This window comes from Heloderma suspectum, chromosome 2 (assembly GCF_057233095.1).
Source record: "Heloderma suspectum isolate Gila_16-S chromosome 2, 16-S_ref, whole genome shotgun sequence".
NCBI lineage: Eukaryota > Metazoa > Chordata > Lepidosauria > Squamata > Helodermatidae > Heloderma > Heloderma suspectum.
In genome coordinates, this window is record NC_139459.1 from 206681886 (window position 1) to 206695057 (window position 13172).

At 42.9% G+C, this 13172-nt stretch overlaps 1 protein-coding gene across 6 annotated transcripts in view; it reads left to right on the forward strand.

The window, feature by feature from the left end:
- The window catches only part of MAP2K6 (mitogen-activated protein kinase kinase 6), a 157618-nt gene that overhangs the window by 70910 nt on the left and 73536 nt on the right, over positions 1–13172 (forward strand). For 5 of the 6 annotated variants that reach the window (XM_084837540.1, XM_084837542.1, XM_084837541.1 and 2 more), the window contains 4 exons: positions 4758–4871; positions 8312–8431; positions 10376–10492; positions 11840–11891. In XM_084837540.1, the coding sequence (XP_084693666.1) occupies positions 4758–4871; positions 8312–8431; positions 10376–10492; positions 11840–11891 (403 nt within the window). Of the gene's footprint in view, positions 1–4757; positions 4872–5142; positions 7737–8311; positions 8432–10375; positions 10493–11839; positions 11892–13172 lie in introns of those variants that run through there. The other variant, XM_084837544.1, reaches the window with a different exon arrangement.

The following is a 13172-nucleotide window of genomic DNA, read 5'->3' on the forward strand; positions in this document are numbered from 1 at the left end:
AATATAAGTCTGTAGTCCTGAGGCTTGTGGGGGCAGCGGGAGGCTTGAAAATAAATAGGCTATGTCAGGGTTTTCTTTTTCTTGCTTCTGTTCTGTTCTGCCTCAAATTCCAAACTTGACAAAAGCCAGAATATTGGTTTTAGAGTAAAGTATCAAACACCTTTGTACCATTTAAACAAAATGGATGATGTGATTTGACTACAGAATTTGTACTTGGTTCAGCTTTCCCCACCTAACGAATGAATAGCTCTGACTAGAAGTAGATAAGGAAGAACTGCTGAAATGAAGAAAATGTGGTGTAACTTGGAGTAGCTAAGAGTAAATTTCTGTTTGGAAAAGACTGAGAGTTCTGTTGCTTGGAACATGTTTCTGGGCTCAGAATTCTATAATTCTAAGTGTATTGTACCAGGCTGTAGTTGGTGGATCTCAGGGTTCTGGTAAAAAAAGAACCTAAGTAGGTCCTGCAAGCCTGAATTCTGCCCACCCCTGCTATGTACAAATCCCATCTAAAAAATCAGGTTGCCTTGTTCTGTGTTGACTCCTACTGCTCCTCCATGGAATAATCCAGATTAATAGTCCCACTTGCGTTTCCCTGGAAGACATTGGTAGCACCCTTACCACCACCACCCCCATCAGCTTTTTATGTAACATCCCTACAGGGACACCTGCTTTCTGATATTAATAGCAACGGTTGCTCAGTGGCAATATGCTTATTGCTAAGCTCTGGCTAGCATTAGCAGTTCTCTGCAAACAGCGTTTCTCCTGCTGCTGTGGGCAATAAAGCTCGAAGGCTCTCAAGGCCTTAATTTTCAGCAGTCCCAAGCATCACCAAGATTGTCCATTTGCATAGCAGATGGACTAGCCACTAGTAACACATATGAACATAAGAAGAGCCATGCTGGATCAGACCAAGGAGTCCATCTAGTCCAGCATTCTGTTCGCACAGTGGCCAACTACCTGCCCTCAGGAAACCCACAAGCAGGACACGGGTGCAACAGCACCCTCCCACCCATGTTCCCCAGCAACTGGTGTACATAGGCTCACTGCCTCTGATACTGAGGAAGCACATAGCCATCAGGACTAGTAGCCATTGATAGCCTTCTCCTCCAGGACTTTGTCTAACCCCCTTTTAAAGCCATCCAAACTGGTGGCCATCACCATATCTTGTGGTAGCGAATTCCATAGTTTAACTACGCACTGTGTGAAAAAGTACTTCCTTTTATCTGTCCCAAATCTCCCACCAATCAGCTTCATATACTGATACACCCATCAGGATGTGCCAACAGGTCAGCACATATTAGGGGAAATTCTATGAGTGTGTCAATAGATACTTGTGTGGACAATCTGTACAATATATTTCCTTTCGGTATAAAGACGCAAGGGGGTGGGCATGTAAACATCTGCATGGCAAGTAAACATGTAGATGATGCAAATGTGATAAGAAGCCTCAACTGTTGGATGTTAGCCACTTTGTGGCAAATAGAAGGCATAGATAGGAGCCCTTCCAGGAAAAAAAAAGTTGACATCTCCAGGAGCACTGGAGATTTCCACAACTGGAGTAGCACTCCGCATTATGCTTGCTGCAGGAAACATTACTGTCACACACACATCTTCCTGCAAGTGCATCAGATGAGGCAAGTCCGTGCTGATACAAGCATCTTTAGACTCATGAGTGCGTGCAGCTTGGATATGCGACCCAGACCAGGTTTTCCAGACACATGAATGAACCTGGTTGTTTGAAAATGCTCATACGTGCATTTATTACTAACATGCTGGATGCAATTGCTGTAGGTTGTGCTGCTACCACAGCAATTGTAATGTGTAGTACTGCCCTTAAAGATGGAGTATTGGAAGAGAAGGGAGATGGAGGTGTGCTAGGTTGCCAAGAAAAAAATTGTCCTGGAGAAGCAGAGATGGGATTTGTCATGGTCAAAGGACTTGGAATCTTCTTTCAAGCAAGATTAGCAACACTAATATGTTTTTGTCTTCCAGGGATGTGCTGTGTTTGCTCCTGTTTTTTCTGTTTGGGACATGCTGTACTTTTCAGGTTGCATTTTTCTGTGGAGGGGGATTTTGGGGCAAACTAGACTTGATATCAATGGCATGGATGCTATTCACGTGAATGTTTTGTAAATCTTAGCCCTGTGGAAGCCTGAGCAGCTTTAGGACTGTGGGGGTGGAGAGCTTAACTTTCTCTCCTTGCCACAGCCCCAACAAGTATCTTCGCTTTGGAGCTGCTACTGGTGCTTCAAGAGAAGCTCCCATTGGCACTGATGAAATTAACGTCAAGTCTGGTTCGGCCCTTAGCTGTGCATTCTCTTGCCTTGGGGCAGGTGGTTGGACTGGATGATCTTCTTGTTCCTCTCAACCTTGTGACTGTGAATTCTGCTAATGACTCTTAAGGCATTGCATTGCTGGTAAGACCAGTTCTTACCAGAGGCACTTTCTCTTACCAGAGCCATAGGAAATCTGTAAGAGTTCTTTTGATTGTAGCAGGGTTTGGCCCACTTTAGGCTTACAGGATCTACTTTGTTCTTCACTAGAACCCAAGGACTACCAACCAGAGCCAGTTGCAAAATAGCAGCTGAAGAAGGGAGACACAGAATTTGCAAAACAAGGTGCCTCTGAGCACATGCTTAGTACTCGAATTGAAGCTCCCACACAAATCCTTTTGCACACAAACCTGCTCCTTTCCCCCCCAAGCATTCTGATTTCAGCAACCTTATGTGGGAGGGAAAAACGCTTTTTCTTGTTACTATTGGTGAACCATTGGGAGTTGCAAACCCTCACAGATCTATTGCAAATCACCCAGAGATCTACAAGTAAACCATGATCTGCCTTCTGACCACCCCAGATTAGAAGAAATATTACAGCAGGATTAATTTAAAGAACAGTACGGCTGGGCAATAAACCCGTTTGAGCGTTTCTCATCCACTTTTGCACCTAAGCTGCAGTGTGCTAATTTACTGGCAATGTTGCAAATTCATTAGCATTTTATGAGTCTGCCTGTCAGAATTTTTATTTTCCCTCTAGCGTTTTGGGATGGGAGGAGTAAGAAAGCCATCTGGAGCACAATGACCCAGTACTGAATCAAAGAAATGTCTGATGTAGAGTGCCTTTGTTCCAAGAAAAGCAGCTTCCCTTCAGTCCCAAGGAAGAGGGGGAGAAAAACGTTCCCAGAGGCACTGTCCATGGAGGCAAAAAATTTGGTGCACCAACACTTGCCTTCGTAATCTCCTCCGTCTGCTCTGTGGCATTTCCTGTAGAGGAGAGGGCTGAGGTTTGCTCTAAGGTTTGCTCTGCTGGTCTTCTTAGCAGTTAAAGCCACAGAAGGAAAAGGCTATTCTCTTCTCAGCGTGCATGTGAAAGCCCATAATGGAAAGTTAATAGCTATCAAAAACAAGGAAGTAAGGGAGGGAATTAGACCATGCTGGGGGAGGATGGAGTGTGCAAGCCAGAACCATGGTCTCCATGACCAGGCCAGACATCTGAACTGGAATGGGTAGAGGCGAATGGGGACAGGTCATCCTTGCATATCAGGAGGAGATCACATCTCCTGTGCCAGTCACTTGCACTTCTGTAGTCTGGGTCAGCAGGGTCAGCCCCACCGTTAGGCAAAGTTAAGTGTCCTAATGGTAGTGAAGCAGAGTTGAGAAAGGCAGCGAATGGTTAGTTCTTTATTATTATTTATTTATTATTGCATTTTTATTGCCAGGGAGAGAGAGAGAAGCTTGTGGGATCTTCTACTTCAGGTGCCAGGGTAACTTGGCTGGCCTTGGATACTATGCACCTTGACTATGAGGTGATGGGTTGGGAAGGGGAAGGGTCATGTACTGCTCTGCCGCAGACAGCAAAAAGCCTCGGGTCGGCCCTGTGGCCCAGGAAATAAAGCATATGGGTATGTAAAATAACATGCACCTGTATGTGCCATAACGTGTAAAAAAGAGCCAGTGTGGTGTAGTGGCTAGAATGTTGACTGGGAGTCAAGAGATCTGGGTTCTGGTTCCCACTAGCCGTGGAAGCTCACTGAGTGACTTCGGGCCAGTCACAGACTCTCAACCCAGCCCACCACACAGGGTTGTTGTTGTTGTTGTTGTTGTTGTTGTGAGGATAAAATGGAGAGGAGGAGGATTATGTACACTGCCTTGAGTTCCTTAAGGAGGAATAAGGCAAGATATAAATGTAATTAAATCAGTCAATCAATCGTACAAACGTCTAAATTAGCCTTGAATTTGCATGTGCGGAAGGTGCAGAAGATATGCACATGAATACCCATGTAGGAAGAATAATGTGAATTCACCCGGAGCGAAAACTCTTAGAAACCTTTGAATAAGCAAACTGATTAAAAAAAAAAAAAGCATTCTAGTGATAAGGGAATCAGGAAAGGTATATTAAAATACTGTTTAGTGGTATGTGTATTCCAAACAATACCCTCCTTTAAGAAATCATTACCTAGGCGAGGTGCCCCCATAGTGATTTTAAAAACACTTAAGTTGCCATTATGAAATCGACTCAGCCAATCACTTACTCAGGGTGCAATCCTATGCAAATTTAGACAGAAAAACGTCCAACAACTTTTTTTTTGTCTAAACATGCATAGGCGTGTGCCTTCAGAGGAGTAAGTCCCTGTTCATCCATACAGATGAGTAAGATAGAGAGGTCTGCAATCCACTTGAGAACTCCTCGCATTGGCTGCCTGAGAGTGGTTGCTGCACTTTGGCTTCCGATAACATTCTCTTGACATTATTTCTTCACAGAACTTTGAAGTCAAAGCTGATGACCTGGAGCCAATATCAGAACTGGGACGCGGTGCTTACGGGGTGGTAGAGATGATGCGGCATATGCCCAGTGGGCAAATTATGGCAGTGAAGGTAGAGTGAAGCTCTGTGGTTATTCTCTCTTTGTATGTTTAACCTTACAAATTCATGCTACCTCCCTACCTCAGTAGCTATTAATCTTTTGGCAGTACTGATATGTGCTGATATATTGAGCCAGACTGGAAACCCACGTGAAACAAGCTTGAACTTGCAACATTTATTAAAGGTTGGAGGCCCTAAATGATTCATTTCTCAGAGTTCAATTAAATGAACTGGAGAACCATGCTTTAATAGACAAAGTATCAATAATATGGAGTACAGATCATCTATTTTCTAGCTGTCATCTACTTGGACCAATTTACAAAATTGCATACTGGCCTTGGTTTCCACAGGTCATATTTTCATAGTTAAGACTCAGACCTTTCATTGTACTCTTGCCCCCTTTTGGATTTGATTTTCATATAGGAGTGGGCTTAAGAGTTTAATAATGTGGTCATGTCCCATCCCCCCCATTAAAATATGATAACAGTTGCTTTGTGGGCTTCTAGAAGCATTTGGCCGGCTACTGTTAGAAATGGGATGTGGGACTAGATGAACCTTTGGTCTGACTCAGAGGCACTTGGATCCTTAACTTGGTCCTTTTGACTTTCTCTCTCTCTCTCTCTCATAGTGCTTTCAAAATGTGGGAGTAGTACCCTTCAATGTTGAGGGAAGCTTATATGTGGCATGGTCATTACGATGTAAATGGGTTATTTGCATCCACTCTTAATTTGTCTTGGGATGTAATTAGGTATGTAAGAGATGGGACATACAGATGTGCATATGAATATATCTTGTTTGTATACTATACATCTTTGGACACTTTTGGATGATCATATTACCTATACCAGGTAAGTTGAGATGTGAACAAGCCTTAAGCTTACATGTGCAGCCACTTCATTCTCCCTTCTTGGTATGCCTGGATGCAGTTTGGAAGTCTCCAGTCTAAACCAGGAAACTATGGTTACCAGCTTTGAAACATGCCAGGATCTTAAGCCAACTTCAATCCATGGTTTAAGATTCAGATGTGTTGTGAAGGGAAGAGAGAAGGGGTTGCTTTCAGGGGGAAAAGATTTTTTCATTTCTTGACTTGTTAAGCTGAGATATGATCATCTGTACTGGGCCTTTGTCTTCTACTTACTAGGGCAGGTTTTCTTTATAATCTGCCTGTAGACATGAACCCCAGTCTATTTTTGCATATTCACTAACACTCTGGTTAGTTATGATATTACAGTTTTTGGATGTTTATTATCAGTCAGCATAATCTTTGTTTCTATATTACGGACAAAAGAGATGTTAAAAAATTCAAGTAAATTGCCTTAATTTCAGAAAGTATATTGTCAAATAGGAGCTTTTCTTGTTAGATAATCACCCGCATAGTTCATTTAATTAGATAATTTTGTTTAGGTCGGTGGGGATGATTATGGTTTGTATATCAAGTATTGCGAAGTATGTATCCCATAAAGAGCCCTGTATAACAATTTTTTTTAAAGTTCTATTAAAACATGAAATGATGTTTCAAAATTGGATTTCACAGTAAATTAAGATTGTGGAGTATTTTAATTTTGAATTTTGAAATCCGAAAGAAACAAATTAGTTTAGTTTTTCACATTTCCAGTGTGTTAAAACTCTTGGTTTGCTTCCTGCTTGTATTGGCGTTGTCCCATTGAAGTTGATTTGCTGACAAAAATATAAAAAGTGATAACTGACTTGCTCATTTCCTTTCTAAAAGCTTTGAGAAAAGTAACTTGGGCTTTGGGGATAAGGGCAGGTTATGGTACCAGAGTTTAATACAGAATTACAAAAGCTCCCTGAAGAAGGTAGCAAACATGGTTAGTCCATGGTTAATCCAAGGACCAAGCAGAGAGTTATTACCTGCGTTCTTACCATGGTGCCACTAATCCTAGCAGATTAGTACAGATTCCAGTGACAGCCCAGTTCCCAGACACTCCACTTAGTCTTGGGAGGTCTAACCATGGTTTGTTCTCTTTACCCATCCTTCTCCAACCTGATGCCCTCCAGATGTTTTAGATTACAACTCCCAACATTCCTGTTTATTGGCCATGCTGGCTGAGACTGGTGGGAGTTGAAGTCCAAAATATCTGGAGGGCACTAAGTTGGGGGAGGCTGCCTGAACCCTTCTTAAGATCCCAATTGCAGTAAAATCACAGTTGAGCTTGCTAAGTTCTGCCTGTAAGCATAGGGAGACACCAGCAAGACTTGGCTCTCACCATGCAAGCAGACAGGCTAATGAAGCGTGGAAACCCCTTTAACCATGGTTTTCTTGGCACAAATGTAACAATTAACCATGGTTAATGCAAACCATGTCTTGGAAGAACCTACTTCATACCATGGTTTCATATCTTGATTTGCAGCCAGGCTTTAGCCAGGTTTAAAATATTCAGATGTAATGCTTGACCATATTTAAGCACTATGCCTTATAGGGCTGGTCAGTCTGATCTGAAGCTCTACACACTGACCTTTCCTATAACCGGGGGTTTTCTGTTCACTTTAGCATGGGGGAGGGGCATCTATAAATGTACTGTAGGGTTATACACATGGACCCTGTTCCTGACATGAAAGTGAATGAGAAAGCCCTTGCTCAGTGCTTCAGAGGTGCCACACATGAAAGGAGCCACTGGACTGGGGCAGGTAAAGTGTGCATTGCTAAACCTGGGCCTCTTTCAGTAATCAGCCTCTGCTAAATGTTCTGCCATCATAGCTTTGGTAATGATGGAAGAACAGAGAAAGGAAAAAAAGAGAGAAGAGAGAAGAAGAGAAAGAAAGCACTTCTGTAATAACAATCATCCTTTGCCCTTCTATAGCACCTCACATCCGAGGATCTCACAGTGCTTCCCAGACATAAATTACGCCTGTGAGGTAGGTAAGCATTATTATCCCCGTTTCACAAAGGCACAAAGAAAGAGGCTTAAAAAACACACTTCTTCAAATGTGGCCTCTAATTTTGGGTGCCTGTTATGAGACACTTGCAACCTAAGCCTGTATATGTCTACTCAGAAGTAACTCTCACTGCTTTCAATGGGACTTACCCACAGGTAAGTGTGCATTGGACTGCACCCTCATTGTCCAAGGGCCACAAAAGCACTACGTTTTGTCGGAAGGGACTAAAACTTGGGAGTTGCGGCTTCCCAAGTGAATATCTCTGCTTGAACTTCTGTGGCTGCAATCAGTTTCTAGCTCTTGAAATGTACCTAGTTTGGAGGCTTCTTGCTTTTAACTGCCTGGCCACAGCAATTGGTTTTTCCTTGTTGGTTAAGAAGGGCAATAAAGAGGTGGAAATGCCTTAGAAAGAAGCATGTTTGAGAAGTTGCTTGGTTAAAATGAGCAAAATGATCTCACTCTTGTAGCTTTTGTGATCAATGAGCTCTTGGATGAAACGGTGCACATGGCTGGGAATGAGAGGGATGCAAAGTAAAACTGGGTCTGTCTTCCAGCGAATCCGAGCCACTGTGAACAGCCAGGAGCAGAAGAGGCTACTGATGGACCTAGACATTTCCATGAGGACAGTAGACTGTCACTTCACTGTCACTTTCTATGGCGCACTGTTTAGAGAGGTATGGCATTAGGGATCCTGGCTTGTGCATATTTGGGTGGCACTCCTACCTAGCACCTGGGAAGCTGCTCTATATCAGGTCAGACTATGTATCCATCTAGCCCAGTATTGCCTATTGTGACTGGCAGTGGCGCCCCAGCAGTGGTCTTTCCCCTTGCCTGATACCTGATCCTTTTTTAACTGCAGATGCAAAGTACTTTTTAATTTATTTATCCAAATACTTTAACATGTCGTCCTTTTAATACATTCACATTACTCAGCATGAATTGCAGTAATCAAAAATATCACAGCCCATATTAAGACAGCAATTTATTTATTTATTTATTTATAAATAAATAAATAAATAAATAACATGTGTATCCTGCCTTATATCATTAAGATCTCAGGGCGGTGTACAGATGAAATCAATTTAAGCAGTATAAAGCAATAAATAATTTAAACACCTAAAAACGTATTAAACCATTAAACAAGCTAATATTAATTAAAATCTAAAAAATAAAACAGTTAAAACAGTGTGCTACTTTAGGGAAAGCATTTAGCCCTCAAAGGCTTTGGTAAAAAGCCATGTTTTTACTTGGCACCCAAATGAGACCAATGTCTGTGCTAATCAGGCCTCCAAGGGGAGGGCATTCCACAACCGGGGTGCCTCAACAGAGAAGTCCCTCCCCCATGTCCCACCATAGTGTATGTCTCGCACTGGTGGGATGCAGAGGAGGGCCCCTCCAACAGATCTCAGTCCGCAGGCAGGCATATGTAGGGAGAGGCGCTCCCTCAAATATTGAGGTCCGAAGCTGCTTAGGGCTTTAAATGTCATCACCATAAAAGCCAAACAGTATAAAAATATGCTCAGCATGTATTAAAAAATAGAGTCAGTAGATAAAAAGCCCTATACAGGTTTAACCATATACATTTTTTTTTAAAAAAAACAACCCTTGCCTACCCTGCAAGATGAAAACCTTGATGGAACAGGATGGGAAGTGGCAGGGCAGGGGGGCAAATGATGCACTCTGTCCCTGAGCTTTCATCCTTTCTCATGCATACCTAAACTTGGAGTCACCCAACTGCACAAGGGTTGTGCTGTAAGTATATCAGTATTAAGGGTGGTAGTGTTATACTCACAAGCTTGCTAGACCTTGAAAAGCCCACTCCAAACCCTGAACACTATGCAGAAGTGCATACTTTTAAGACTGTTTAGTGCCGGAATTCCGGATTTCTTTTTAAATCAATAAAGATGACTACAGAAATTGAGATCCTGCTTCTGTCTCCTTATTGCACAAATTGGAATTGATTGAGGATGGAATTCACATGGGCCAAATAATCCTTCAAGTAGCCCTTGTGGTAAATACTGTGCTTAGCAAATGTGCTGCTTTCCTCAAGGAGGTTTGTTTTTTTAGGTCTGGATGTTTCCATTGTCAGAGGGGAGTCAACTTTGAGGTGTGACTCAAAAAATGAGATAGCCATACATCTTAATTCACAAGGCTCCCCACGCACCATGTTTTAAAGCAAAATAACCTGTTTTGTGCTGCTGCTGAATTTCGGCAGCAAGCTACTTCCTTTTTTTGCTGCCACCATGCCCCTGAATTTCAGCAGTGGGGGCTCCCAAAAAAGAGAGGAGACAGACACATGTGGGCCATGGGGCATGTGTTGCCCACCCCGATTGACATTGCTCATGAAATGGCAGGGATGACTTGTTACCTAGATTGGAATTTTAAAAAGAGAATAGGAAGCTACAGTGCCTAAAGTAGCTGGTCTCCTGAATCCTTCATTGTCCTGAGACGTTCGTACATATTCAGGTTAAATGCCATGCTTCAATGTGTGGTAGAAGAGATATTAAAAGGCTACTGGACTAGGAAGCTATGGAAGGCAATGCACATATGCTTTGTTGGAAGTGGGGAGGTGTTCGTGAAAGGTGGTAACCAGTGTCTTTTCCGCTGCATTTTCCTAGGGAGATGTGTGGATTTGTATGGAGCTGATGGACACTTCACTGGACAAGTTCTACAAGCAAGTCATTGACAAAGGTTTGACGATTCCTGAGGACATCCTAGGAAAAATAGCTGTCTCAGTGAGTGCTTCTGGTTCTCATTTTTATTTAATCGCCTTCCAAAATGGATTTAGTACCCTTACCACTTTTGTAGCCCACATCAGTCAGCTGTAATCAGTCAGCTGGTAGGTAATATATAAAGTTTCAAAAGAAGATAGACAAAGAAAAGCAACTGCTTCTCTTTAAGGGCTTATTCTTGTTATTAAGTAGTAGAGATGTGCACCAAGTTGTTTAAGGGCTAATTCTTGTTATTAATTAGTAGAGATGTGCACACAACTCAGTTTGTACCTCACTTCAGAAAGTGGGTCAGTTTTTACCCAAGCTGCCTTGGGCAGAGCTTGCTTCACCTCAGATCCAAAGCGAAGCATCGCCTCAGAAAATGCAAAGCTTTGTATGTTTCCCCATTGATTTAAATGGTAATTAATATATTTTTTAAAAAAACACCTATCACTTTTTGACTTTATGACACAATTGGATGATATTTTCAGGTATAGTACTTTTCCTTTCTGAGTAATACCTGCCCAGTCTATCTGAGTAATATCTGCCCTGTGCAAGCACCGAGTCATTACTGACTCCTAGAGGGACGCCGCTTTCGCTGGCGTTTTTATGGCAGACTATAGTGGGGTGGTACAGGGGTTTTGTGCAAGAGGAGTCTTTAAATTTTGGGCACTTTGAATGAAAATGATGCATATCATAGATAAGTAACTTGTAAAAGTTCAGAAAGATAGATGAGGGGGTTAGGGAATTACGATAAGTGAAAAACTGTTTGACTCTTAGTTCTATATCCCTCCCCAAAGCACTGTGATTGGAAGTAAAAAAGTTATTCCTTGGGTGGAAGCTGAGCTGTCAGTCACATAACTACTTCCTCCTCCTTTCCCTCCCTCTCCCCCGCCTGACACTGTCCTTTTATGAAAAGCTTGCCATTTTATGTGATCAGAATCCCTACCCCCATCCTGCTCTTTGCCTCTATTTTTCTACAAAGAGAGATCTCTTGTATTGGAGGAGCCAAGAATTCCAGGTTCCCCTAGAGTTTAGCCATCAAAACTTTCTAAATAGTGATGCTACAAAGGCTGGGTGCACTCTGATCCTTGGAAGGTCATTGCATCGGTCTTTATTTTGAGCATGTTGCTAAAGGTGGCTGGAAGAGCAATGATGAATGCCATGAATCATGTTTTATCACTCTGGTGCCAGACTGCAGGCTCAGCAGTAGCCTGCCTGTTAATTGCCAAGATGCCCAACCTAGACTGTCTCCACCCCGGTTAAGTGTTGAAAGGAGGGTGAACTTGTGGCCTGGCTCTGGAAAAGAAAGTGCAGTACGTCTGCCTCAGCCAGCTACAGTTCATTCTTGTCTGTGGTTGTGTTTTTCAGATCGTAAAAGCATTAGAACACCTACACAGCAAGCTCTCTGTAATTCACCGAGGTAAGTGTGACCAGTGTTGCAAGCGGTAACAATTCTTGATCCTAAAAGGGGCTGATAAGTATTGTGTAAGAAGAGCTGTGTTTAGCTCAGTTTTAAACCTACATAAAGCAGTGGAACTTTATCTCCCTGGCTGCAGAAGACACATGACACCAATGCTCTGGCAGGTGCAATGGTTTCCTTTTTTCCCAAGCACAGTTCAGGATGCTGGTTTTGACCTGTAAAGCCCTTCGGTAGTATCAGATGGATATTGGAATGCTCGTTTTGGCCTTTGCAAACTTACTGTTTTGGTACTTTTCTACCTCAGCTGCCCCATCTATGCTATGGGTATAATAGTACTGATCTACCTACACTGTGGTTGTAAGGTTTACTGAGATACGGTGGGTTGGATACAAAGTTGGAGGGCTGCTTGTGCAACAGATCTTTTGCATCCCTTCCTCCCTGCCCCCATGCCCCACAGAAAGCTTCAACAGAGGGTCAGGGGACCTTCCATAATAGTGGGAGCTGTGGCGCAGGGGCTGCAGTGGGAGGAGAGATCATCTAAAATCAGGCCAAGGCACCTTCTGCTCATGCAACTTTGGGTCCCAAGCCAGGCGTGTGCATTGAGCAGTTAATTAGGGAACACATGTAAAATGCTACATGATGTTATTGTTACTGTATAACTTCTACACTAGGAATCCTGCCTCATTGAATTTCATAGGAAGATATTTGTAGGTAATCTCGGCATCTCCTGCTGCTGTAGAGAAATATTGTTGCTAGTTACTGGCTATTCCGAGTGGAGATAACTTCACTGCAGTGGTCTGGTGCAGACATAATGCTGAGTTCCTGGTATCCACAATTAACAAACCAAGAGCCAGCTCTGGGAATACACACTAAGAGCACAATCCTATGCATGTTTAGACACTAAAAAATCCTACATCTCCCAGTATAGCTGGCTGGGGAATGCTGGAGTTGTGGGATTTTTCTCTTGTCTAAACCTTCATAGGATTGCACCCTAACTCTCTAAATCTCCTGCCTTCCCTACAGCAAATCCCCTGCCTTTGTTCTCACCAGGGTTTCTATAGTTCTAGGAATCTCTGGCCAGCCTTCACAACCATAACGTCAGTGTTGCTGAATATCGGGGCTTAACATGGTTAAGAGAGGAGAGGATGATTTTGCTCCTGGGAGGGGAGGGCCTCAGGGAAGGAGCATGTGTTCCCAAGGCTGGCTTCCAGTTTCTTCACCAGGGTTAGTACGGAGCTAGAATGCTGTTTGTCCTCAGTGAGCTTTTCTAAAACTGAATGT